The 25,314-nt window shown below is 41.1% G+C and overlaps 1 protein-coding gene across 1 annotated transcript in view; it reads left to right on the top strand.

Moving 5' to 3' along the window:
• The first annotated feature begins 7,647 nt into the window (after nt 1-7,647).
• Nucleotides 7,648-25,314, top strand: part of LAMA3 (laminin subunit alpha 3) — a 100,026-nt gene continuing 82,359 nt past the window's right edge. Inside the window, exons 1-6 of the mRNA XM_054284554.1 lie at nt 7,648-7,721; nt 18,248-18,365; nt 18,976-19,094; nt 20,656-20,826; nt 21,876-21,973; nt 23,776-23,891. Coding sequence (XP_054140529.1) covers nt 7,674-7,721; nt 18,248-18,365; nt 18,976-19,094; nt 20,656-20,826; nt 21,876-21,973; nt 23,776-23,891 — 670 coding nt within the window. The 5' untranslated portion in view covers nt 7,648-7,673. The remainder of the gene's footprint in view (nt 7,722-18,247; nt 18,366-18,975; nt 19,095-20,655; nt 20,827-21,875; nt 21,974-23,775; nt 23,892-25,314) is intronic.

Raw genomic sequence — 25,314 nt, 5'->3', positions numbered from 1 at the left:
TGTTCAAACCTCTCATATTTCTTATGAAGTGCAATCTATTTGATGAAGTGAAATGATGTACATATGCAATAAGAAGTCACAGTTAGAAAAGGGGAATATTTTTAAGGTGCTCTAGAAGAGAAAAGAATTTTTGAAATCCTACATATGTGAATTGACAGCATGCTACATTTATGAAAGTCAACTTTTATTATGGAGGATACAAAAATTGTCTCCCAGAGATATGTCTGTATGGCCAAACAAACAAGGCTGGTGAGACCTTCTTGTAGGTAAAATCAATAGCTTGAGGCTGGTGTTTCCTGAAACAGTACACCAGGGATCTCTCTCGCCACTGCTCAGTGGCATGTAGCAAAGCTTTCAGAAAGTTATGAAATGCTTTGCAACTCACATGAATCACTCTTAAACTATTGTAAGCACTTGTATCTACCCATATCTTTTGTCTGAATCCCTCAAATTGTTTTAAGAAGAATGAACCCTGGATGTGTGAGCATGTGTAGGATTGGAAATGTGAATAGGTATGAAACTTAGGATAGCAATGCCATTAATCAGTGCAAATCCTGATGCAGATGACTTGGTTCTTAGGTGTCCTTCTCCCTCCCCAGCCTTCCCCCTCACCCCCCAGCTCCTGTGTTATCCAAAGTCTGTGCCAAATAGCTTCAAAAAGACAGGAGACTCATTGTCTGCCCTGGATGAGCAGGAACACCCATTTCACAAGGAGCTGCGAGCACGGACTGTGCATTGCAGGAGGGTGGCCCAGACTGCAGGGTTTCCAGCAGCCCCAGAACACTGAAGACAGCAAGAGGAGCTGTGATTTCTGCAACAGTCACTCAGGGTCTCATTGAGGCCCTGCAGAGAGCAGCAGGGCACACCTGGTGTGGAGATGCATTTCTTTGGGGGGGGGATGTCCCTGCTCGTGGAGAAAGCTTGGACAGCTTAACCTTACTCCCTGTATGTGACATGGCAGGTCAGGGGTTATCAGTGAATCAGAATGGTTTGGGTTGGAAGGAACCTAAATGATCATCTAGTTTTCCAAGCCCCCCGCCCTGGGCAGGGTGACCTCCCACTAGGAGGACGCTCAGAGCCCCATCCAGCCTGGCCTTGAACACTCCCAGGAACGGGGCATCACCAGTGTAACCTGTTGTGGGCAGATTATGAGGGTGGCACGCTCCGAGACCTCTTCTCGGTCTGTCACGAACACTGACCCGCGCACTCACCGGGGAACAGGAGGCTCAGAGGGCTCCAGCTCAGCCGGGGCAGCACCTCTGGGCATGCCCGCGGAGCTGGGCGCTCGGGCACACACCTGGGGCAATCCTGCCATCCCGGAGACCCTTCCCCCGTCCCGTCCCGCCCCGTCCAGGGCACCGCACGCCCCGGGGGACGGGGCTGCGCCTCGTCCCGCCCCAGCCCGCACCGCGCAGCGCAGCGCAGGCAGGACGCGAGAGAGGTGCAGGCAGCCCCCAGCCTGCTCCCGCTCCTTCTCCGTCTCCGTCTCAGTCGCTGTTCCTTCTCCTGCCCGCTCCCGCCCGCGCCCGGCCGCGGCAGTGCCCCCCGGGGCGGCGAGGGCCGGGCCCGCCTCAGGATGGCCGCGCCGCCGGGCCCCGCGCTGCTCTGGGCGCTGCTGCCGCCGCTGCTCGCCCTGGGCGCCGCGCAGCCGGGCCCCGGCGGGGCGCAGCCGGGGCTCAGCCTCCACCCGCCCTACTTCAACCTGGCGGCGGCCGCCCGCATCTGGGCCACGGCCACCTGCGGCGAGGCGGCGGGCGGCGGCGGGCGGCCGCAGCTCTTCTGCAAGCTGGTGGGGGGCCCTGCCGCCGCCCCGCTGGGACGCGCCATCCAGGTAACCGGGCATCCCCGGGGCGTGTGTGGGGCTGGGTGGCTTTTTGGGGGCGTCTGATGTGACCCTGCTGTGCGCCGTCTCCTTTCCTCCTGGCTGAGCGTGTGCCGCGGGCATGGCGAGGGGAGCGTGCACCGGCAGGGAGGCGCCGGGCAGGTTGGAGGGAAGCGGACAGCGCACCTGCCCTCAGGTGTCCCGGCACCTCCTGGAGGCACACATCGCACGGGTGCGGCTGCTGCCGGCCGTGTGTGAGCTGCTCGGGCGCCTGGAGTGCCCCGGGGCGCTGCTTTGTGACCGCGGTCTGCGGTGAGCAGCGAGATCGCCGGGGGTAAACCAGCCAGCCTGCGGGAGCGCATGGGACGGGGCTTCGCTGGCAGCTGCCGACTGGACAGCGGGCATCTCTCTGCAGGCGGTGGGAAAAGAGTCCTGGCTTTAGTCAAGTATTTTGTAGTGTTTTGGAAGCACTAAATGTGAGGCTTATCGTCTGTGCCTTGCATTGCCTGTGGGAGGAAGCCAGAGACTTCTTGGGACTCTTACAGGGAGTATAAGCACAGAGGGCAGCAAGGAGCATGCTGTTCTTTCCTGGCATAGCTCAAGATTACTACACACGTTTTGTGCCAGTCACAAGAAAGATAACTGCAAAACTTCTGAAAAAGGATTAATGGAAATATATCTTTCCTGTGGAAGAAACATATATTTCCACATTCATTAGAGGATAAGGAAGGAGTAACAAATGCATCAAACTGTTTTTCTGCGATAGATGCTTGATATCTGTTTGATCAGAGCTTTGTTAAAAGAAGGGACTTTCCTAAAGCCTCAGACCTTCCAAAGTTATTTTAATTGTATTCTCTCTTGGTGGGAGGAGAACCAGAAAGAAACTGCAATTTGAAAGGGATTTTGAAAGCTTAAAGGTCCACTGTCTGACTTTAGGCAATACAGAAAGCATACAAGTAAATTCTTAGCATCTTGGAGCAAGAGCTAGCGTTTCACAGTCTTATGTATGTTTTATAGTGAAATAACCCTTAAGATACGGTTTCAGAAGGGGTTGCAATGGATAACAGAGTTGTTCCTCTCATTTTTTAATGAGAATAGGCACTCAAGAGAGGGGGAAAGGACAAAGAAGTTGCAGCATGTGTATTGCCATGTGCCAGAAGGGAGCGTGCACCATCATGCAACCTGTCCTCCAGGTCACTTGGCAGCCACAGACAGCACTGTGCTTTGCTCTGGACTTCCTTCCCTCTGCCATAACTCCCTGCCTCACAATGAAATCTTCTTATATCTCTCTCTCTCTCTTTTTATATTACCTTATATCTCTGTAGTGCTTTCAGACATAAAAAAAGCTCAAAGTACTTTGGAGATGGCTGAGTAGTATACACATCTAGTGGAAGGGAAACTGGGACACATGTTTTACATGCTTAAACTGAGGATACAAAAAAAAGGTTGTGATGATCAGGAAACTGCTTGGTTTGCTGTTTCTAACACACCTCTAAAGTTTAGGCTCCCATCCTTCCATACTGAATGCAACACCCATGTTTAAAGTTGCCTGAAACAACCATGCCACCAGGTAAATTGTAAACCCAGCAATCTCTCAGCAACTTGCTACAGCCCAATGCTGCAATGAAATCTCAAACTGACATGCCTTGAAATATCAGAAATCACAGGGCAATAAAAATCAGCCAAAGCAAACATCAGATAAACTTGTCAAGCAAGCGGAACGAAGCCTGCGTGCTGCCTCTGATGGTTTTTGTAGTTGTTTCCTTTCTATACTAATACTCAACTGGAAATGAGGGTTTGCTGTGTAAAGGAAGAGGGAGACTATAAGGGGGGGGAGTTCTTCTTAAAAGTTTGACTTGCAGGTCCTAGGTTAGAGGGCTGTTATGGTTCATGCCCAAATAAAGTTCCCAGAAGGACTATTGATGGCTCAGCCCTGGCACAAGGAAGCATGTTGTGCCTCTCAGAGCGTTTGTGTAAGGACAGATACTTGCAGCATCTCTTTCCACTTTTAACAAAGCCCCATTGAGATACATAACATGAATGCTTCTGTGGTTTACCAGTAGTTGTTGTGGTTCAAGAAGTGCTGGAAAGTCTTTCAAAAGGTCAGGGAAATCCAGACAAATCCAGACTCGGAAAATGCACATTGTGTGTATTCTCAAGCAACTTCACCTCTCAAGTTCAAAGACACTGTAAATAAGAGAATTTCTTCTTTCATGGAAAATTGGAGAGAATTGCATTAAACTTTTATGGAACATGAGCTTACATAGAAGGATTTAAAATCAGCAATTTAAAATCAAGTGGGTTTCTTGAGAGTCGTGAGGGAAGGTCATGTGGCTTTTACAAAGTGATAGGTGTAATAGCCTCTGTGTTGTGCTGGTTCAAGTTCAAGTGATGCCACAAACGTGAGTCACTCTCTTTTGGACTCTCTACAATGCTGGATTGCAGGAGTTGCTCTATGAGTAGGGAAATTGGAAAGGAGGTGCAGAATGTGATCCTCATTCTGGCAAAGGGAGCAGACAGTTCTGTTGCCAGTGCTATCTGAAAATAAGGCAAAGAGGAAGAGCAGCCCCAACATCATTTCCATTGCTCTGCCATTGGTTATTCTCATTCAGCTTGTCATTTAGTGATGTGTCTTTTATGAAGCCTGTAATATCCAGCAAATCCAGAAAGAGCATTTGGATGTTGTTTAAATGTGGTCAGTGGGGTGGCCAGTCACTTAAAGGGCAGCTCAGCCAAGGCTCTTAAGGCAGTGCTGGACATACACTGTGGAAAGAGGTGGGTTTCCCTTATGTAGCACACTGGCATGTAGGAAATGGCTTAATGAGAACATTGTTGAGTGAAGAAATGCACAACAGTATAAAATATTTCATCAGCTGATAGATAAGCGGCATGCCTGGTTTTGCCTGCCAGTCTGTCCACAGTGGTGTGCGGGCGTGAGTTAAAGTCTAACTGCATACCTGTCCTGCCCTGCCAGTGGCACAGAGCTGCTGGGTATGAAAAAGTGAACAAATCCTTCATTGTTGTCCCTTTCTATAACTTACAGACAAGACATTTTCATCCCTGTGTGTCCCTGGTCCACACTAGCATATTTCAGCAAACTCTTTCATGCAGTTCCAGGTCTCTCCTTTGCTCAGGAGAAGCAGGGGAAAGGAGGGTAGCAAGGTCACCAGCAAATGCACACCTGCCTGTCTTACGAACTGCAGCCAAAATCAAACCAAGTTTCAAGGCTCAGTCTACTAGAATGGAGACGTGTTCTGTAACAACCAGGCAGAGCGCAATGTGCCTGAGATACTGCCAGTGAGAAGGAAGGAAGGCTGCTCTGTCCAATAATTTTTTTTCTTTCATTTTTGTTTTGCTGCCTAGTTGGCAGGGTTGCTGGAATGTAATTTAAATAACTGAAACTCCAGCTGTTGCAATGAAATTCTTTGAATTATGTGCCCAAAAAGAGAAGGATGGTATCTTGAGTTCAGATCAAGTGATCTGGTATACTGAAATCACATAAGTGCATGTAAATTAAACTCTTGTGTTTAATACTCCCCATTGTTTTCTTCTCATTCAACCTTTCTTTGAGGTTGTTTCCAGATCAGAGCTGAAACTGCTGTAACAGCAACTGTTTCCTGTGTACTTCCAGCCTGATCTTTGTGAATGTAATTTAGATCTAAAGACTAGGTTTCAAGCTCATTATAAAGCTATTTAGGGAAGTTTGCCCTGTTGTAACATATATGTCAGAACTCAGGTATGCATTTGTCAGGGAGGATGCTCTGATGTGGTAGTAACTGCAGTTGCCAGTGCATAGATTGATTTCTCAGGGTATGGATTTTTGCAGATAGTGACGTGAAGTTCTTTGTCATCGCTGCAGAAACTGGCAGCATTGCCTGTAGCTAACATGGGCTGATGTGTATCTGCTGCAGCAAACCACCTGAATCAGACAGAATCTGCCCTATTGGAGTTTGCATTAAAGTCAGCCAAACCATCTTCTCTAACAGAGCTGGAGGAGAATCATGTTTTAACATGACCCCAGCTGTAGTTAACCAACTCGTGTGTGTGAGTATTTGGTCTCTCTGAATCATCAAGAGTTAACCCCCAGCCACATTGGCATCGGCTGTGCTAAATCAGAACAGCTAATGATAGCCATGTCTTCTGGAAACTGCATCATATTCTGGGCTTTCTGGAAGAGCAGGATGAGGGTGGAACTATTGCTAGATGCAGATGCTGAAATCACTGCTATTGATGCAGAAATATTCAATTCAGTGAACATCTATTTCAGTTTCAAACATCAATTTTCTATTCAGTGGACATATTTGAAAGGCACAGGATGATTTATTCATATCAGATGAGATAAATGAAGTATTTTCCAATGTATTAGTAACTATGGTAGATGTTAAATAAATTCTGCTAAACATCTTTAACTCACCAAGCTTGCAAGACTGCACTCAGCAAGAGTGTGAGAGCTCTTCTGTTACTTCTCTGTAAAAAGTGGACAAATATGATTGCTCCAGTTACTTTGCACTGGTTAGTCTGACAGCAGTGACAAACAAAACAGTGGCACTTATATAGGAGTCTGTTAATTCTTAAAAGGTAGGAATGTGCTTCATGCCCAGCAGTGCAGATTGTGGAAACAACAAAAGATTTGTCACATGCTTTTGATGGTAACATGTGCTTAGTTGACAAGGTAACATTTGCCCCATTCCCTTTATTTTAAACAGGAGTCCAACACAGTGTCAGCAACTCGCAGACTGATGGATTAAGCAACTGTCCTACTGAAGTAGCCACGGGGGGTGTACTGCCATTCAATTAAAATGTTATTTTTCAACAAAGATCTGTAGCTGGCACAGTTTAGCATTTTCACTGATTATCTCCACCTAGTGTTGGAAAAAGAAGTGAATGGGACACTAAAAAGGTCCCTTAATAACTAATTTCAGCAGTTCAGCACTAATCTTAGTAGACTGTAAAATGTGTTTTCTTGGAGATAAAAATAGCTGGTGGGGCGAGCCAAGACATGAAATCAAAAGACAATTAAGTTTCCTGAAGTTGATTCATCATTATTGTACAAAGAGCTTAAGAGACTCTAAAAGGGCATCTCTGCATTGTGGCTTTAGTTGTGGACTGGAAATTGGGCAGTAACTTCTTGAAATGAAGGTACAATGGCATTCTTTAAAGGGAACAGTCTGTTGCATTTTCCACCAGTACATATTGTTCAGAAAACTCGGATTCAGAATGTATTTTAATGGTACGAAAAAAATGAAAACAGTGTTATAAAATTCTAATACCAAACCTATAGCCAAGTAACAGAGCTTTTTTTGTTATGGTTTTATTTATATCAGGCAATGTGCATACGTGTTCATGGTGTTTTAGAAGAATCAAGGATAATTTGTTTGTTGTTCCTAATCCAGTTTTAAGAATCTTTATTTCACTAATTTTCTGCAGATTTCCTGCAGACACCACTGTAGAAATAATATAGGTAATTTCATCAAAATGTCAATAAGTTAATAAAAGATTTGCTGTAGTTCCCTTATTGAGATTTCTGAAGCTTTAGTTTGTAACATAAAAGTTAATGTGTTTCAGTGTGTAATTTAATTACTAGGGGAATAATTTATACATTAAAAATTATGGTATATAAAGGCACAACACAAAATTTACTCACATTTTTAGTCAACACCCTAGTTCAGAAGCTCCATTAGCAACCACGTGCTATCAATGTGTAAGATGTTATCTGAGACCATGTTTTTGACTGATTGTGTTTCAGGGCCAGTTTTGTGATTACTGCAATGCTGCTGATCCCAGCAAAGCTCACCCGATAACCAATGCCATTGATGGCACTGAGAGCTGGTGGCAGAGTCCCCCTCTGTCCATGGGCTTGAAGTACAACGAAGTCAATGTCACCTTAGATCTGGGGCAGGTGAGTGCCTGAGCTATGGGGTGAGCTGTGATCATTTCTTGCACTTGTGCATATGCTTTGCAGTTGGGAAAGATGTTTGAGCTGGTGATTTTTGCTTCCTGACGTCACTTCCAGCTTTTTTGTCTGGTTTATGTTCTGTATTATTTTACCAAGGTGACTGTACACTGTATGAAATGATTGTTTTCCTTTAGGAATTTTGATGATGGAGGTTCTTCCACTGGGATCATACAGATGTAGTGATGGTGTACTTTCTTTCACAGACACTGTAACTCAATAATTTGAAGTGGCATGGGGGGACCTCTCAGTTGAAACTGGAACTCTACCTTCTGTTTAATATTCCCCTTTTCCACGAGCTTAGAGAGAGAGAGAGGCTTCATGATCTCTGTGCATGCATGCATTTTCAGAATAATGTTTGGAATCTGCTTTTGCCTCAGGGGTCCTTCTGGTTTCTCTGTCATCCAGCAAGATCTTCAAGACAGACAGAAGAATACTGATAAGGTGGTCTAAAAGGGAAGGGACAGCAAAACCAGTGTAATATGAATTAGTAATGAGACAGTAACAAGAACACCCATATTTCCCCTGCAAGCAATAGGCAAGTTGCTAAGAGTGATGCCTCTGTATCTGTTTTTTAAGCCACAGGGATGGATTCTCAGCTACCATGATTGGATATTGATCCAGTGAAGTTAGTTACCCTGTGCAAGTTCACACAATGTGAAAACACATGTTTATAAATACATACGTAGGCCTGCAAAATATATGTATCCACATGCATATGTATTTTGGACTGCAGTAATTGTTTATTGACTGATTATACAGGACAGGATTTTTTGAGTAGACTTTCAGTTTAGTTGGCAGCAAAGTGGGAGATAACTAAGAAAGTATTTGTCTGTGAGACTTAACTGCCATTTTGCTGGGGATTCAGGTGCAACTTATTTTACATCTTGTCTTACATGGTGGTGTAATACTCTTGTTCCTCCCAGGGGTGGAATGGTTCTCATTTTGAGGATATCCTCAGTCAGTGTTTCTGTATCCAGTAGAGCTGCAGTGCAGAAAGGCCATACTAAGCTTATTTTCCTGCTGTGCACTTTTTACCTTCCTTGGAGGACCTACTGACACACACCTTACTTTTTATGTGCTGGTTAAAGTTCTGGGAAACTTCTTCCCTTGAGAGGAGGGATATGAGCTAAGTGTCCTCTTTTCATGGGACTCCTTGGGCACTAGCAGCTATGTGCTAAGATTTCTGTAGTTAAAGGATTTCTTAGAGTGAGATTGCGTGTTTCTCAATACTCTGGTACTACTTGGAAAGATGGCTCTGAATCCCCTTTCTTGGAAATGCAAGTAATCAAAGGCAAAGGTGAAAATCACTCCATGTCCTGTGATCAGGAATGAATCATTTTAGCTGGTGGATACATGAGGGTTTGGTAAGATTCATATGATTTTTTTTCCCCCACTTCACAGACTTTCATCATTTAACTTCTTTCATCCAGTTAAACCTTAACCTCAGGATTTGTTTAAACTTGAGATTCACTTTTGACATTTTGCTTAGTATTTTCACTCTCAAATTTATCCAGTAGCACACAATGCTAATAATAATGGAGAACATTAAGTATTGTCACAGAGTAAGTCTACAAAAGTGAACAGGTAAGCACTGAGATCCCAATTCACATTACCTTATTTCCTGGTCCTAAATATTAAGAGTTTGGTGTGTCTTAAAGATGCAGGCTTTCTTAGTAATTGACAGAGACAATTTTTCAGAGTGCAATTCCCCCTCAACTGAGCTGAGATTAAGGTTTTGGGTTTTAAGGAAAAACAAATCTTAAAGTTAGATGTGTATCTAATTACAGAACAGAAAAGATAACAGGGATTTAGTTTTCCTCACTAATTATTTGCCCTTTTTTGTTTATTTTTTGTTTTGTTTTGGTGTGGTTTTTTTGTTTTGTTTCTTTTTAATACAAGTTATGTTTTTCTGCACACAAAAAATGGAGAAGTTTTTTGTTGCACAGAACATGACAAACATGTACAAATGTGTGCAGGGAAGCAATTACTGAGTGTAAGTTGGTCATCAAGCATCCACAATTAGAGGAAGCAGGACATAGTGTGAAGTCAAAAGCTTTTATTTTCTGCATTCCTGCCATTATATCTTTATGATTGAGAGCAGAGTCCCAATGGAGCTTCCTGCCATGGTCACATGACAATATTTAATTGAATAGCTGCCCCATGATGGAAGTTTTAGTGCTCACTACAGTGAAGTTGGAACAGAACACCCACCTGGTTCTGCTTCTGTTTCACAAAGGCTTGGGTGATTTTGAAAGTCAAAATGCCTTCAGGCTGTTAAATCTGTTTGCAAGAAGAATGCTCATTTTACTGTACTTCATAATAAGAGAAAAAGCAAAACCTGAAAGCAAACCCCCTGCTTTACTTCCCTTTCTGTACTATAGTTACATTTCTAATCAATCACAGTCCTTCCGAATAACAATTATAATGTTGATCCCCGAGGCACTCTCTCCTTTCTGTTAACATACCTGCTTACACTGTGGCTATTCCTGACTTGTTTGAAATATTTGGATCAAATGAAATCTCAGTTATTCCTCTAATTGGCTATGGTTTTCCCAATGTAGTTTTTAACTGCTTTTAAACTTCTGAATCCAGTCTTACTGAATTTCATTGCCCTTCCCCTGACTCTTTGGATTGCCTAATTTCAACAGGTGTGTCCTCACCTTTGGCTTGCTTAATGCTCAGCAGATATTACAGTAACACTGCCCCAGGTATTTTTCTGAACTCTCTCTTCAGAAGAAATGAAAGTTCAGGATAGCGTGATAGCGTATGATGAAAAAGAAATGTCCAACTACAAAAAGTAGTTCAAAGAAGTATAGCCCATATATTTTATTGTTGCTTTTTGTTATGTATAATTTTTTTTTTGTTTTTGCTGTGTGCATTTTGGCAATAATTTAGTGCTGACAGGCTCAGACTCAGTGGAATTTTGAGCACTAATATGTTGAATAGTTTTAATGTAGCGATACTATTAGTCACTGTTGTAAATTAAAAGTACACAGTGGAATGCAATGTCCAAATTAGTACTTTTATTAGGGATGGAGGGCAGCTCAACCATAAATTTAAGCTAAGTGGTGTGGCCTGTGGAGGACTTTATGCTTTTATGTTTTCTACCAGTTAAGGCATATAAACATTTTGTAAATAGCATCACAGTTTGGCAAATCTTCTGAGTTGCTTTTACATGGTAGAGGGCTAACTTTTATATTTGGTAGCAAGTCTTTGATTTACAAACAATATTTGTTGCATGGAATATTATTCAGCTTTGGCTAAATTGTTGGGAGCTAAAACCAATTGTTCTTAACTTAAAAAAGACTGACGTAGTAACTTAAAATGTTTCTGAAGTTACAGTTAATTTAAGTGTCATTCTGTAAAATACAGTGTTCTGTGTTCGCTTCTTCTATAGGGAGAAACTCTCAAGGTGGTGGGAGATTTATCACAAACTGCATTGAACTGTCCTCCCAAAAATAGTCGTTGCACTCATTGTGCTTGGCTTTTGAGTGCTTTGTATTGTTGCTGACCCTGAAATCAGACCCAGCTCTAGCCTGAAGTTGCATAACCTCTGTAATAACACTGGGAAGTCCTACAGATTAGGACATGAGAGCCACTGCACAAGGCTTCTGCAGTGCTGCAGAGCTGTGCCTCAGTGACCCAAAGCCTTTCCTCTGGAACCCCTCCACAGCTCTGAATCCACAGCAGCACCAAGCCCTCCTCTGCTGTCTTGGTTCACACTGGGGAAAAAAGGGACTTGTAAGCCTGGGGAAGGTGCAATACTGTCCCTACAATACCCAAAAATGGGGATGCTAACAGCACAGAAGTGTTCCTTTGTATTAGAGAACTCTGGTTCTGAGTATTTCAGTTCGTGCAGGAAGCTGATTTGGGATTGTGCTGCAGAACAGTATACTTTGAAGTTAGTTGTGATTTTTGGCTCAAACCACAGGAAGGTGCATCTGTTTGTGAACTCTAGAGTAACACAACTTCATTTGATGAAGTAACATCTGTCTGATAGAATCATCCTGAAGTTGGATCACATATTTAATTTAATACATGTTTCATTTATTCCTAGTTTACACCACAAGCAACTCATTCAGAATTGAGCTACCAGCCTTAATAAGGGAAATACCTTAAAATACATTCTTTCTTGATCATATGTTTTCCTTTAAGTTGTAGTCAAGGTGTTGTGTTTTCTAAATCTTTAATTAAGGACCTTTTCAATGGCTCAGCATTTGTTTCTTGTGTTTGCATTAGTCGCACGTCAGTGCTTTTAAAATGCATTTCTGATACTAATTTGATATTATTCTGAAAATATACAGGAGAAAACCTCACAAGTCTTGTTCTCCTTTCCTTTTCTGACTCTGTCTTCCTTTGGCTTTTCTTCAGCATCCTTTTAGGAGGGTCTTGGTTCCCACTCACTGATCTCACTTCCCTCCCTTCATGTCTGTACTTCTACTTCCCCCTTCTTCCTTTCTATGCTCATTCTTACATGTAACTTTAATTTTGTGATATGTTGTTTTAAATACCTCAGTTTTAACCCAGTGTAGTAAAAGCAGAACTTCTGGTGGTTGCCTCTAATCCTTTGCACTTCCCTGGGTTTCTTCCCAGTGTTGACAGTTCTACTGTGTTCCTTCTACTTTGGGCTGCAGCCCTCGTAAGGAGACATTTTTCTTCTGGACAACTGAGGGCTGAATCATACAACAAATCGTCTCCCATATCAATAGCTTCAGTGTTCTGTGAAGAAATAGGCCATATGTAAGAAATAATTATGAGCATTGAGTTGGTCTTTGTCCAAATCCTAATGGAAAAGTGGCTGCATGAAAAATTTCAGTAAAACAATTGAGACTCATTGATGTAGCAGCCTGCAGCCTTGGCAAAAAGACCAAAGACTGGTTGAATGTGGAGAAAGGACTATAATTTTGTCTCTGGATGCAGTTCTTCCTTCTAGAGCCCATGCTATATAGGGAGAGCTTCTCCCATCAACTGGGTCAGATCAAAGTTCTCCAGACGTGTCTATGAGGCCTTTCTAGAGGCGCTGACTCACCTAACTAATGACATTTTTCAGCATCAGTGCTGGTTAAAGGAAAGCATGATGTGAATTCAGTGTGGCCAGGGATAACTGAACAGCATTGAAAATCCTGTGCTTATTCCTGGCTTCTTCACCCCAGACTAGGAGGCTGGACCACAAGGAATGACTTCAGCATGCTGTACAGTGGTAGCCTCTGCAGGCACTGTCACTGTGCAGGGTAGTCATTGCTGTGTCTATGTGCACTCAGTTAAGCTGGATGGAACACACTCAGGAGGTCTGATGCCTCTCAGGTACTACCCACACATGATTTTCTCTGCCCCTCTGCTACAGCTATTTTTCCACATACCCAGAAGAGTAGCTGACAACTCCAGAAATGCTGGCCCACCTCTCTCTCTAGTTGGCATTTTTTTGTATTGTCATTTGTGTTACAAAATACCTGGTTGGGAACTGACTGTCAGGAGTGCTTTATACAGTACCTGGGTCTGCCAGGGTGCCTCAAGTCCTACTGAGATGTTTGAATGAAAGGACTGCTTCCCTCTTTGCAGCATCAAGAAATCAAAGCCTTTAATTTTAGCCAGAGTTTGCAGGATTTTTATTTCATTTGAGCAGATTGATGCTTTTGTGGCTTGGTCTCTGAGAGGAAGCAATGCTCAAGACTTTTTGGCTTCATTACACCAGGAAACCCGTGGGTGTGCACACGCCAACCCAATGCAGTCCGTGTGTTCTGGAGCAGGTGCTGAGCACAGTTCACACTCCTTGAAGCCCTTTCCTGCATCAGTCTCCCTGTGAAAAGTTTAATTTTTGTACTGAGCCATATTGGATTTCTGTCTCTTCTGAGCAATCTGCAACACCAACGACATTATTCAAGATAATGAAAAAACCTACAATGACAACGAAACCATGCTGAGGGAAGTTTTGGTGGTGCAGCTGTATCTGCCAATAACAGTCTGAGGAAATTTCACCCTGCTGGAAATAGATTCAAATTACATGAAGAAACATTGCTGTGATATATTTTTGAAATGCATCTAAAGATCTACAGAATGCCTCAGATAGATGGTCTACCTGGATTTAGTTAGATTCTTGCTACTGCCACAGTCCAGGACTTTTTATTCTTCATGAGCCAAAAAGGAAGAACAGTCTTTTCCTACAGAAGCAGCACACACAACATCATGATTGTTTGGAACACATTATGTTTTTTTTCTTTTGTGCTAGTTTATGTGCTAGTTTATGTTAGATGTGTGCTAGCATTCATCTAACAAGTCATTTCAGTGTTTTAGTATTCTGGTTTGAGTTTATGGTGTCAGGAATGGAGGAAAATGTGCTATACATTTAGATATTCATATATAACTTTTATCCATTTTTAATGCTTTCTAGGATTAAAAAAATATCTTGGAAATTTCTCTTTGTAAAGAGTTGTTTAAACTTTTAAGGAGAAAATAGAGAAAACATTTTAAACTAATATTATTGAGAATTTTAGCATTCTCTTGAAAATGCAGTGGGTAACAGGAAGTTTTTTTTTTCTGTTGGTTTAACATAAGTAGTGTGTGTGCTGTTAGAGATCATGAATATTGTATCATTAACAGTAACAGTACAGTGTAGCTCTCAATCAATTTAAATGACCTCTTTTAATATCATCTTAAGTTCACCTGAAAGTTTTTATAGGAATCTCTCTCTTTATAATGTAATATTGTTAATGCATAATACTGAATTTTGATTTTCATTCTCAGAGGAGGAGGGAATTTTGTTCATTCTACTTGATGACTTTACAAAACTTTTTCTGGGTTTTTGTGATTCTTTAAGGCCATCGACTGCTGGAACATTTTAAATCTGAACAAACCTGAGTGAACCAAAAAAAGGTCACATCAATGTGGAATTGATTAAATTCCAGCTGTTGATAATCCATCATGTTTGACCTATGGTGCTGGATTACAGCAGGATATGATGTTTGATTCTACAGTAATACATCCTCATTTAAACAAGCATTTCCAGAGTGGATTGTTTCCATTACCAGAAATAAAATGTCATTTCCACTTTTAAATCCAGGTCTTTATTCAAATAAGAAAATGGTCAGAATTTTGCTTAAGTCATACTTCTGGGATTTTTTGGGAAAATTTTTACTATTATATAATTATACCAAAATGCTGACTTACAATTTTAACTGTCCTTTTGAGAGATTGTTGTTTTTTATGAAACAAATTTGGCTTAAAAGCAACCAAATAAACTTTTTTTCCAAAAATTAAGGCACTTTCTTTTTTTTCTCAGAACTAAATGGCTGAAGGAAAACATTGCTTTGAGCTTAGTTTGCCTTTTTCTCAGGGTAGGTCTTAGGTCAGGATCAAGATTGAAAGTATTGAAATGCCAGCTTAGAATATGTGATTAAAATTGGCTTTAATGGTTGCTTTTCTAGGTCTTATGTCAGCAAGGTTACTCTTTTATCTTCAGATAGGATTTATTTGCTAACCCAAGGATTATTTCTCTTCGGTTGTTGTCTCATCAGATCTGGAGAGAGACCATCCATCAACTTGGTCAGTATTTAATCTTAGTGGAAGTTTAGATGTTCAAGTGCCCTTCTACATCCTTGATCCACGCCAAAACCAGATCATAGGCACTCATGTGAAGTCAGAAGCAGGACAGATGATAGGCATGGTGACTATGTTCTGGTGATATGTTGTCATTAACTGGCACTAATTTAATTTTTATCTGACCTGTCCCTTTTCCATTTCTGAATGTGCCTGTGCAGACCTGAGCAGTGTTTCAGAATCAGAGGTGGAAGGAGAGCATCATGCAAATGAATACAAGGTTTTCATGTACAACAGAACTGTGAAGTTGCCATACTTCTTTTTTTCCCCTCCAGTTTTATTTGCATGGAAATATGCAAGGAGTGGTGCTGGGTGGCAGTTCTTTAAGCATTGGCTGACTTGCAGAGCTCCTGATACAATACACATTTTTGAAGAGTAGGTGTAAGGTCACTATTGTAAATGCTCCACAATGTGACTACAAGCAGTGGAGCCCTGGAAAAGGCAGGACATTGTCTATATGCTTCCTTTATTTCCTCTTGAGCTTTCTAAACCACTTGTGTTGGTTAAATCTGTATCAGTGAACACACAGAGTGTTATCAGCACTTGCTAACATGCATGTCAACTGGGACTCCCAAGAATCTTAAGACATAGGGGAAGAAAGACAATGTATTAATGTTGCCTGCCAGTGGAAACCTGGTTTGAACAGGCAGATGCCCCTTGAGAGATTCAGCTGACCAAAAGTGAGAACATGAAGCACATTTTTTTTTAGGAGTTTCAGAACTATTATGCTTTCCTAGAATAATACCAATCTTTGCACTGAGTGGCTGTACCAGATGACATGTAATGTCTGTGTGGCTGATACATCTACTCTGAAACTTAACAGTGAAGTGGCAGAAGTTACTCAAAGGGTATCAGAAACTCAGTAAGAGCAAATCTTGCCACTGCCCCCAGAGTATTCGCCTATTTCTGACAATGGCTAAAATCAGGCTTTCCATCAGCATTTTGAGGACATTGCTCCGCCTGTGCAGTCATAGGTCTCGGTTTTGCCATGGCTCTGTCAGCAGATTGGCTGCCACTTACTCTGCTCAGTGTTGTTGTCTAGTAAGTAATTTTTCCTATGGAGATAATGTCTATTTGCTAATTTAATATCTCTGGAGGTAAAGCTGGTGCTTTTCAGGCTGTGTTAAGTAGCAGGTTAAATTTCAGCACTAACAGAAAAGTTGGGTTATTTTCCTCCTGGTTCTCTGCACTGATCTAAGTCAGCATCATTCAGCAAAGCAAGTTTCTGAAATGAGTTGCAAGGTGCAATACCTGCTGCAGTGATGCCTTGGTGTGTGTGTATAAAAGGGGCTTGCCCTGGAAAGTAGTTGTAAATACTACATAAATGAATGCACAACAAAAAAAAAAAAAATCCCTTTTTTTCTTCTGAGATGTGGGTTATTATCATGAGAACATGCTCCATGAAGTGCCTGAATTCCTCCCATTTCTCCTTGAAGTTTTACTTTCTAGTGTGAATACAGTATACAGGTATTCAGAAGCTGATGTCTGAAATAGATGTGTGAGGATGGAGGCTGCATGTAGCCATGGGATTGTCATGTGCAGAGCTGGTTAGGGACAAGTATTTCCAGGTATCTGTTGCACTGCATTATTTGCCATTTGCCTCTGCCTCTTGGTGGTCCCAGTTGGTGTGACAGCTATTGAATTGTTCCTGCCTGACAGCTGAATGGGCCAAGCATGCCAAAAGATATTGTTCTGAGTTCATGGTTGAGAGCTTGTATGCACTTGTGGTTTGGAGTCTAATAAACTTTGTAAAGTATTAGCTTCAGGGTTATGACATTTATGAGGTATGAGCAAAGATAAACTGCTTGGGTGTATTTGATGTGGGGGCTCTCGGAGCAGTTACTTGACAAACTGCTGACTGCAGTCTCCCCCATCAAAGTGAGAATCTCCTGCCAGCAGATGATTCTCAGTTGAGGTTGTTGAGGGGGAAATTCCAGTGCAGCTTCACTTTAATATTGAGTGTACCTCAGTATTTATTGACAGCTCCATCCATGTCATAGTTTAATTTTTAAATGACCCTTAGAATCAATCTGTGTTTGGCTTTTTCTGTAAAGGTAATTTTTATTGATGTCCTGGTTTTTAGATAGACTGTGGACTATCTCAAGATGCTTACAGTAAGACTTCTTGTCTTGTAAGACCCATTTCTTCTCTAGTGTTTGGTAGCCCTCTGTGTGATACACAATGAGCACCTAAAGAAGCCAGATGAAACTCTTGGCCTTGGGAACCTTGAGCTGATGGAGCTCTTTGAGCTGTTTCAGACACTGAATGAGCTACCAGTTACAAAAATCTCTCCTGTGCTATTTGATCCCCGCAAACTCTGGGGTGGCTTGATTCCATTGCTTGGAAGGTCTGTCAAGGAGCAAATTCATCTGGAAATAATCTTAACATGTGGGAGTGGGTGGCTGGGAATATTATCAACCAAAGGAGTCCCAATGTAAAGGGTATTTGCATTTTCTCTTCCATGATTTTGATATGCTTTAGCTACAAGCACAATTCCGTGCTTGGAATGCATCACAAATATCCCAGGGTGCTGCAAAAGCAGCTTAGTTGAGTGATACAGCTTTTCTGGGTTGAGTACTGTACCCTTAACACACCCAAGCAATCAGTGAGCTGCACAACAGACCTGTTCTGAAATGTCAGAGATGGCATTTAACACAGTCCTCTTGCAGATGTCTTAATGTTCTTGAGCACATTGCCAGGTGAAGTAGCCAGCTGAGAATCTGGCCTCTGATTTTGGTGAGAATGAAACTGCAGAGAATAACCTTCTCCCTGTGCACTACAGAAAAAGTGTTTATTTGCATTAGTTTTATTATTGCTGTACTTTTATAGAGTTAAAAAAAAGCTCCTGACAAGATCTATGTATATTCTGTCACCAGCTCTTCCATGTTGCCTATATCCTTATCAAGTTTGCAAATTCTCCTCGTCCAGATCTCTGGGTCTTGGAAAGATCGGTGGACTTTGGAAAAACTTACACTCCCTGGCAATATTTTGCTTGTAAGTATCAATCCTTGTGTCACTGGTCTTTTGGGCACAGGTTTCTTTAATAATTTCCTCAGTAGCAGCAAAATCAAACCATGGGGCTTGCTGAAGATTTCACCTGCAGAGAAGACAGTGAATGTTAAATACGTTTATCTTTTCTTATTTAGCCACAATAAATTAGTGGTAGGAGTGTATGGGTATGGTATTTTAAAAGTGCAACTCAGCACATGAATATTTTTCACTTTTTTAGAAATTTCTGTTTTGTTTTGTTTCTCTTGTTTTTTGGGAATGTCAGAACTTCGGTGTCCTTCTTCCCTTGGGACCCTGGAGTTTCTTGCAAAAATCAAAGTAAAATACAAGTGCAAAATCTTGTAGTAGCTATATAGATTTTTTTTCTGGTAATGATATGAGAAATACTGTGCCATGTCTTGTCAGGCACCACTGAATTGCTTAGGAAGAAGATTATTTGAGGAATGTCTGTTACTCTGCTGAGTGCCACAATCACTGTTATTGCTCTATTATTGGGAGAATTTACCTGAAAGCACAGGGGGTACCTGTCTGCTATTTTAAATTAGAACAATAGGGCCTGTTTTAAATAAAATTAATTTTGTTCTTGCTTGACTAGACTCGAGAGCAGATTGTTTGGAGCGCTTTGGAAAGGAGGCAAATCTTCCCGTGAGGAGGGACAGTGATGTCCTGTGCACCACCGAGTACTCTCGCATTCTGCCTCTTGAAAATGGAGAGGTAGGTGCTTTCAGGAAAGCATGTGTGATGCTGGAAGCAAACATCACTGGTTTCAGAAGTTTGTTGGAAGTAATTTTTTAGTTATGACTGCTTGAATCTCTATCAGGAAGTCCATAACCTAAACCTCAGTGAGATTTTGGGAGCATGACCTGACTCCTCCTAATTTTCACCATTCCCTATGGGGGTAGGATCTGCTCAGGGAAACCTTGTATTTGATATTTATCATCATTTATGTACCTCAATATAGCCATGTGCATTTGAAGGTGTTGACTGCATTTTCTGAGTTCTTCCAATAAGCATGGCAATACTTGGTACAGAATTGCTCATGTTAGTGAAGGCTGTTGAAACAGATATTTATCATTCAAGAAATAGTAGCTGTTAAAAAATTTAAAAATGTTTATTTATATATATTTATATATAAAAGCTACAGGTTTATAATATAATAAAAGTATTTGGAGAACATCGCTTTGATTTTAGCCATTGTTCCTTGCTGGGCAGAACTCTGACTTGTATTCTTGTATTACTTGAATGAATGTTAAACTCCTGGATGTGCCTATGGCTCCTCCTGGCATTCTGCTCTTATGCCTGATCTTGTTAGACTCCAGATCTGAACTCCTCAAGAGTTATTCAGCGTTTTGAGCAGATGGATCTAGGGTTTCATATTAAAATAGAATTTATTTGTTAAAGTACCTGTAAAGTTTTCCTAATCAGATATTGTAAAGAATAATTCCACAGAAGAGCACTGCTGGTGCCAATCCCTATTACATGCTCAATGATTTTTCTTGAAGGAATTGTTCTGCAATTGGAACAATCATCATACCCTTGTTACGTGCTTCAGCATACAGAAGCCATTTGAAAATAGAAATCTGTTATCTGGGTGGTTGTAAATAAATTCAAGTCTTTTACTGAACCCTGTACTTACAAACTAGGTTGTTCATTCAATACAGATTCATGATTGCTGAGCTGCTGGCAGCTGTTTCTTTAAAAAATAAAAAAGTATTGGATCCCTTGTTTTGGAAGTCAGAGAAACCTGCTTTCATGTGAGGGGATTTTTCTAAAGCAGCATTGTGTACTTTCTTCCAGAAGACCATTAATATGCTCGCAGGCACTGGACCTGCTAACAATAATATTTTCCAGGAATGTTTATGCCTTGACCCAAAAATAAATGTGCTTTGGGAAAGAGCCAAAATCTGATGTTTTTAATCAGGGTAAACTTCCATTGACACTGTCAACTGTTCAAACAACTACTTGCAACTATTCCTATTGTTTTTTCCTATTGAAAATGTACTTTTTGCATGCTATACCTGCTGTTTTCAAAACAGATAGAGGTACTTTTTTTTTTCTGATTTGTTATGTGGATAATAAGAATACAGGAGGCTTCAATGCCAACAACATTATTTTTCCCAATATCCTGACTTCAGTATGAAATGCCTAATTGTTACTGCAGATATGTTCAGAAACAATAATAAGTATTTGGACTCTTTTGTTGCTTCTGCTTTAAGCTGCTCTTGGCACTTGGAGTTGATGTATTTTAACAAGAGTGTGCTTATTTCTTTGTTAGATTGTAGTATCTTTGGTAAATGGCCGCCCAGGAGCAAAAAACTTCACTTATTCCCCTGGTCTTCAAGAATTCACAAAGGCAACAAACATCCGCCTCCGCTTTCTCAGAACTAATACTCTGCTTGGACACTTGATATCCAAAGCTCAGCGGGACCCCACTGTAACTCGCAGAGTAAGTGCTGTTGTCACTGAGGTGTAAATACCCAACAATCATACCCAGCGTGCTAGGCACCAAAAAGTGGTCTGAGTGCTTCAAGTTTTCAGCATCCTGACAATGAGATTTGCATTGACCCGCTTTGAAATCCCCGTATTTTTCTCCAGGTTTGTTTGAGACAAGAAAGTAACTGGGCCAGCATGGATTTATGGAGGGGCAGTAATGATTAATGATTTTGTAACAGATAATTTTCATTCCCTGATTTCTAATATGGAAGGAAGCTGAGTGGATCATGGAAGCTATAAAGGGCCAAAGCAAAATTATTCTATACTATCTTGTGCACAACCGTGGAACTAAATCTCTTCAACTGTATTTGGCACTATTTTCAGATATTTGTTTTCAAAAGGTTTTCAGAAAATAGTACCTGAGTTTATGAAGGAGTAAAAATCAAAGGCGGTACTTGGAAGTTGCTCTCTTTCCACAAATCTTTTGAGATCCCTAGGTATTTTCAGTGCATTTTGGGCTATCCAAGAGCTTGAAGGCCAGCGTTCCACTCCTGTTCAGTGGGTAAATATAAGGAAATACAGGGAACACCACACAGAAATTCATATACTCACAGAGATTTCAGACTTCATATTGTATTGCTATTTTTAACCTTTTAATTTAAAATGAAGATTTGGTAACAATTGGAGGAAACCCTGGGGTGAGGCACCACACAAATGTCTGCACTGAAAAAAATAAGGCTATTCCAATTATTTAACAGCACTCCCATTAAATGTCCTTGCTGCCTCAAGTAAATTGTAAGACATTGCTCACAGGCAGGGGTAAATGCAGAATGCAGTTTACTTGGCAAGCAGCACAGCTTTACTGTGAGAAACTTCTGGTGTTATCCTGGGCATGGGTTGTAGGATAGATGAATGAAATCTCGAGTGTTTTATTAAACTCCCAAAGGAGAGTAAAAATTTTTGTTGTAGAGACCTTACAAATATAGCAAACCTGATGTTGATATTTCTGACACAATACAAGCAAGGAAAGATCTGTGCATACTTCTTGTGCTTGTTCCACAGTATTACTACAGCATAAAGGACATCAGTATTGGTGGTCGGTGTGTTTGCCATGGCCATGCTGAAGTCTGTAATCCAAAGAGTGGTGAAAACCAATACCAGTAAGTAAATGGAGCCTGATATTTATCTGAGAAAAACAATACATGAGTGCTTTTAAATGACCTTTTCTTATTATAGAATTATGTAGTTTTACAGGGATTTTTTTTCTTTATATTTAAAAAAAAATAGAACCTGCTTATGATTGGCAAGAAAACATGTCAAGAGTGATTGTATGTGAAAAATAATAATAGAAAATCTTTAGGGTTTTTTTTAGGTCAGGTTTTTAATTTTAATTGAAATACAAGTTTGGCAGATTGAATAATTTATTAGAAACCTGTAGTTCTTTAAGCTGAACATCACCTTCTGAAGATGATATCATCAGACATGAGTTGATAGCACCTTCTTACATGAGGAATTAGAAGTCTAACTCAGGAACAAAATTGGGGGAGGATAGAATGTAAGAGAGTAGAGATAGTGCAGAAGGTAATCTCACCCCTGAGGAGTTGCAGCTGTGCTAATTACCAAAGACGAGGAACAGGCCTGCCCTTAATAGGCCACAGCTGTGTCCAGTTAGGATGAGTGCTATAAAAGAGTGGGTTAGCTAGTTGAGAAGGGAGCTGGTGTTTGTTGGCTGTGCTGTGGGGAAGAAGATGTCAGTGCTGTCGGGAGATGTCCATGAGAAATCACCAAGATGGTGTGGAAGTTTTATGATAAGATAACAACGCAAAATCAGCCAACTTTGTGGAGATATTGAGCACTCTAAATGAGCTTATGCAAGATCCAATGGCTTTAGATCATTACTGTAAAAACATAAAAACAGAATGAATGGAGTATTCCCTTTCCCTGTCAAGTTTGTGACCTGTATGTTGATTTCACAAGGACTTAGGTCAGGCTTCTTGGCTTGCCTGCTGCAGGGAAGTAACTATGAATAATCAGCCTATCTCAAACGTATTTTTAAAACCTGCTTTAAACCAGCTCTTGCTTTTATCCTTAATGACATTAAAACAAACTTTTATTAGGATGATGTAATATTTTCAGTTATGTTTTAATGAAGAGTAAAGGGGGGGGGGGATGGGTGCCTCCATTCCATTTGTCTGTGCTTCAGAAAAATAAGTAAAGAAGGTGAGAAATCTATATGAATAGGATGATTATACTGTAAAGTTCTATTACCCTTGTGTTATTAGACTTCATACATAAGAGAAGAATGTTGTAAAAAGCCTCCTGAGTCCCAAGGCCTTTGTTCCTCCTGGTATTCAGTTACTATGCAGGATGGTAAGACCTAGCTCAGAATTAGACCCTGTCCATTAAGTAGGCTATTCAGCTAAATAAATCAAAAACCTTCTTGCATTTTGTTGGTGAATAGTGTGCATTGTCTTAAACATAACAGGATCAAGTTATGATCTTGGTTTATGAAAAACACCGATAATATTATTGTAAATAAAGCATAATGGAAAAATTATGAGGGCATGCATTTAAAGGCTATAGGCCAGCAAGCTTGAGCCTTGGAACGAAGTTAAAACAAGATACACAGTAGTTTAGAATGTATCAGCTTGATTTAATAACCTACAAATGTTTCATAATCTAGTCTATGGAAACCAATTATAAACATTTTCTGTAAATAATGTGTTCTAATAAACTCATAGTGACATGATTGATTAATCTTGAAGAATTTTAGGAAAGTTCTAAAATGTTCTAGTCCACTGATTGACTTCTCTACATGCGAGGTTTATGTCCTGTCTTTTTCATACAATATATTAAGTCTTAGACTGCAGTAAAATGAAGAAAAAAACACTTTTTTTTTAATTTAGAAATTTAAGAGATAAATTTTAAGCCCAGCTTCATTAAGAGGCTTTTATTTCTGTAGGTTTCAGTGTGAATGCCAGCATAACACTTGTGGGGAAACTTGTGATCGCTGCTGCCCTGGGTATAATCAGAAACAGTGGCAACCTGCAACAGCTGGGAGCACAAACATATGTGAACGTGAGTAGCCAAAAAGATGGTGGGTTAAAAGAGGTAGTGACCAGAGGGTGGGAATTAGCTGTAGCACACATGATCATGGAACATAATCCCCTTTTTTTCTGTATAGGGAAAATGCTTTCCATACAGGAATAAAGAATCAAAACTGCGGTGAATATTATTTATGGTGTTCTTTCTTATTAAACAGTGGGAGTAATAGTTTGTGTGAGAATATGTCATGAGAAAAGTAGAAGACTTTTTTTGTAGAGCATTGATTCAACATTTCTTCCCAGTCATAACTGCTCTGCTTGGACACCCACAGTCTGTCATCAGACAGAGACTGTAGGCACCTTGTTCAGCTCCAAAATGTTCCTTTCCATCACCTGGCCTCTTGGTGTTTGGATTGCAGAGAGGTTGCTCGAGGCTGCCACTGCTTTTGGGTGCTTGAGCTGCCCTCCCTTCCCAGGCTGAGAGGTGCCCCTCTCTGGCTGTTTGCCAGTGGCACAAAGGTGTTTGTGGTGGGGAATCCTGGTGATTCCACACTTGTACCTCTTCCCATCGTTGTGTTTGGAGGATGTTAACCCTACAGACTGAGTTGTCAAGCTGGAGAAACCCATTTATTTGCCTTTCTCCCACTCTCCGTGTTTCATTCCTAAATAAAGTGACAGCACGGACTCTCTTTTGGTGATGGGTTTGTACTGTCACACCCGAGTGTTTGCATCCCCTGGGTAGAAACCAGATGGGGTGATGCAGAGCATTGCGGTCTCTATGCACAACCATTTCCTTTGTGCCTGGCCTGATCTATTTTTCTCCTCTGCTTTTCATGAGAGTAGCATAGCCAGTGGGTACAAACTCTTTAACAGGAGAACCTTATTTGAAAGCCAGAGATATACCTTTATAATTACTCTGAGGAATAAAGAGATGACTTGTTTAATTAAAACTGCAGTATGAAGACTTGGGAAGGGGGAAGGAGGTTTTCTGTGATTAAAATGTTTGATAGGAGGTAGGCATGTTGGGACACAGTTTTTGAACAATATTTGAAACCTCATTCAAGTCCCCCTCTTCAAAAGGAAAAGTTTTTGCCAGAAAAGAGACAAAGAGCACAAATAACGTCATGGTTTTTGAAGAATGAGTGTATAGAAGATCACCTACAAGATTCTGAGCCAAAACCACTTCATTTCTAACTATCTCTGAAAAAAATCCTTTTTAGTATGGATTGCTCCTAGCAGTTTGAGGTGATTTGTTGAGAGCATTTGCCAGGTGCAGGCCTCTTTAGCTGGCAGCCAGTAGTGAAGGAATTAAAACAACCTTATTCAGCTTTCCAGAAACCTGAAGTTCCTTGAGAGAAACTGATTGAAAAAGGTTGGTGAAGCTTGTAGGGATCAGCCCAGTATTTTGCTGGGAGCTTCCCAGTATGTATGGATCAGCAAATGGCCCAAAGTGGTGA

This window comes from Melozone crissalis, unplaced genomic scaffold (assembly GCF_028551555.1).
Source record: "Melozone crissalis strain CALT ecotype California unplaced genomic scaffold, PUWL_Pcris_2 ptg000042l_1, whole genome shotgun sequence".
Taxonomy (NCBI): domain Eukaryota; kingdom Metazoa; phylum Chordata; class Aves; order Passeriformes; family Passerellidae; genus Melozone; species Melozone crissalis.
Note: the sequence above shows the minus strand (reverse complement) of the source record. Positions and strands in the feature narration are given on the sequence as shown.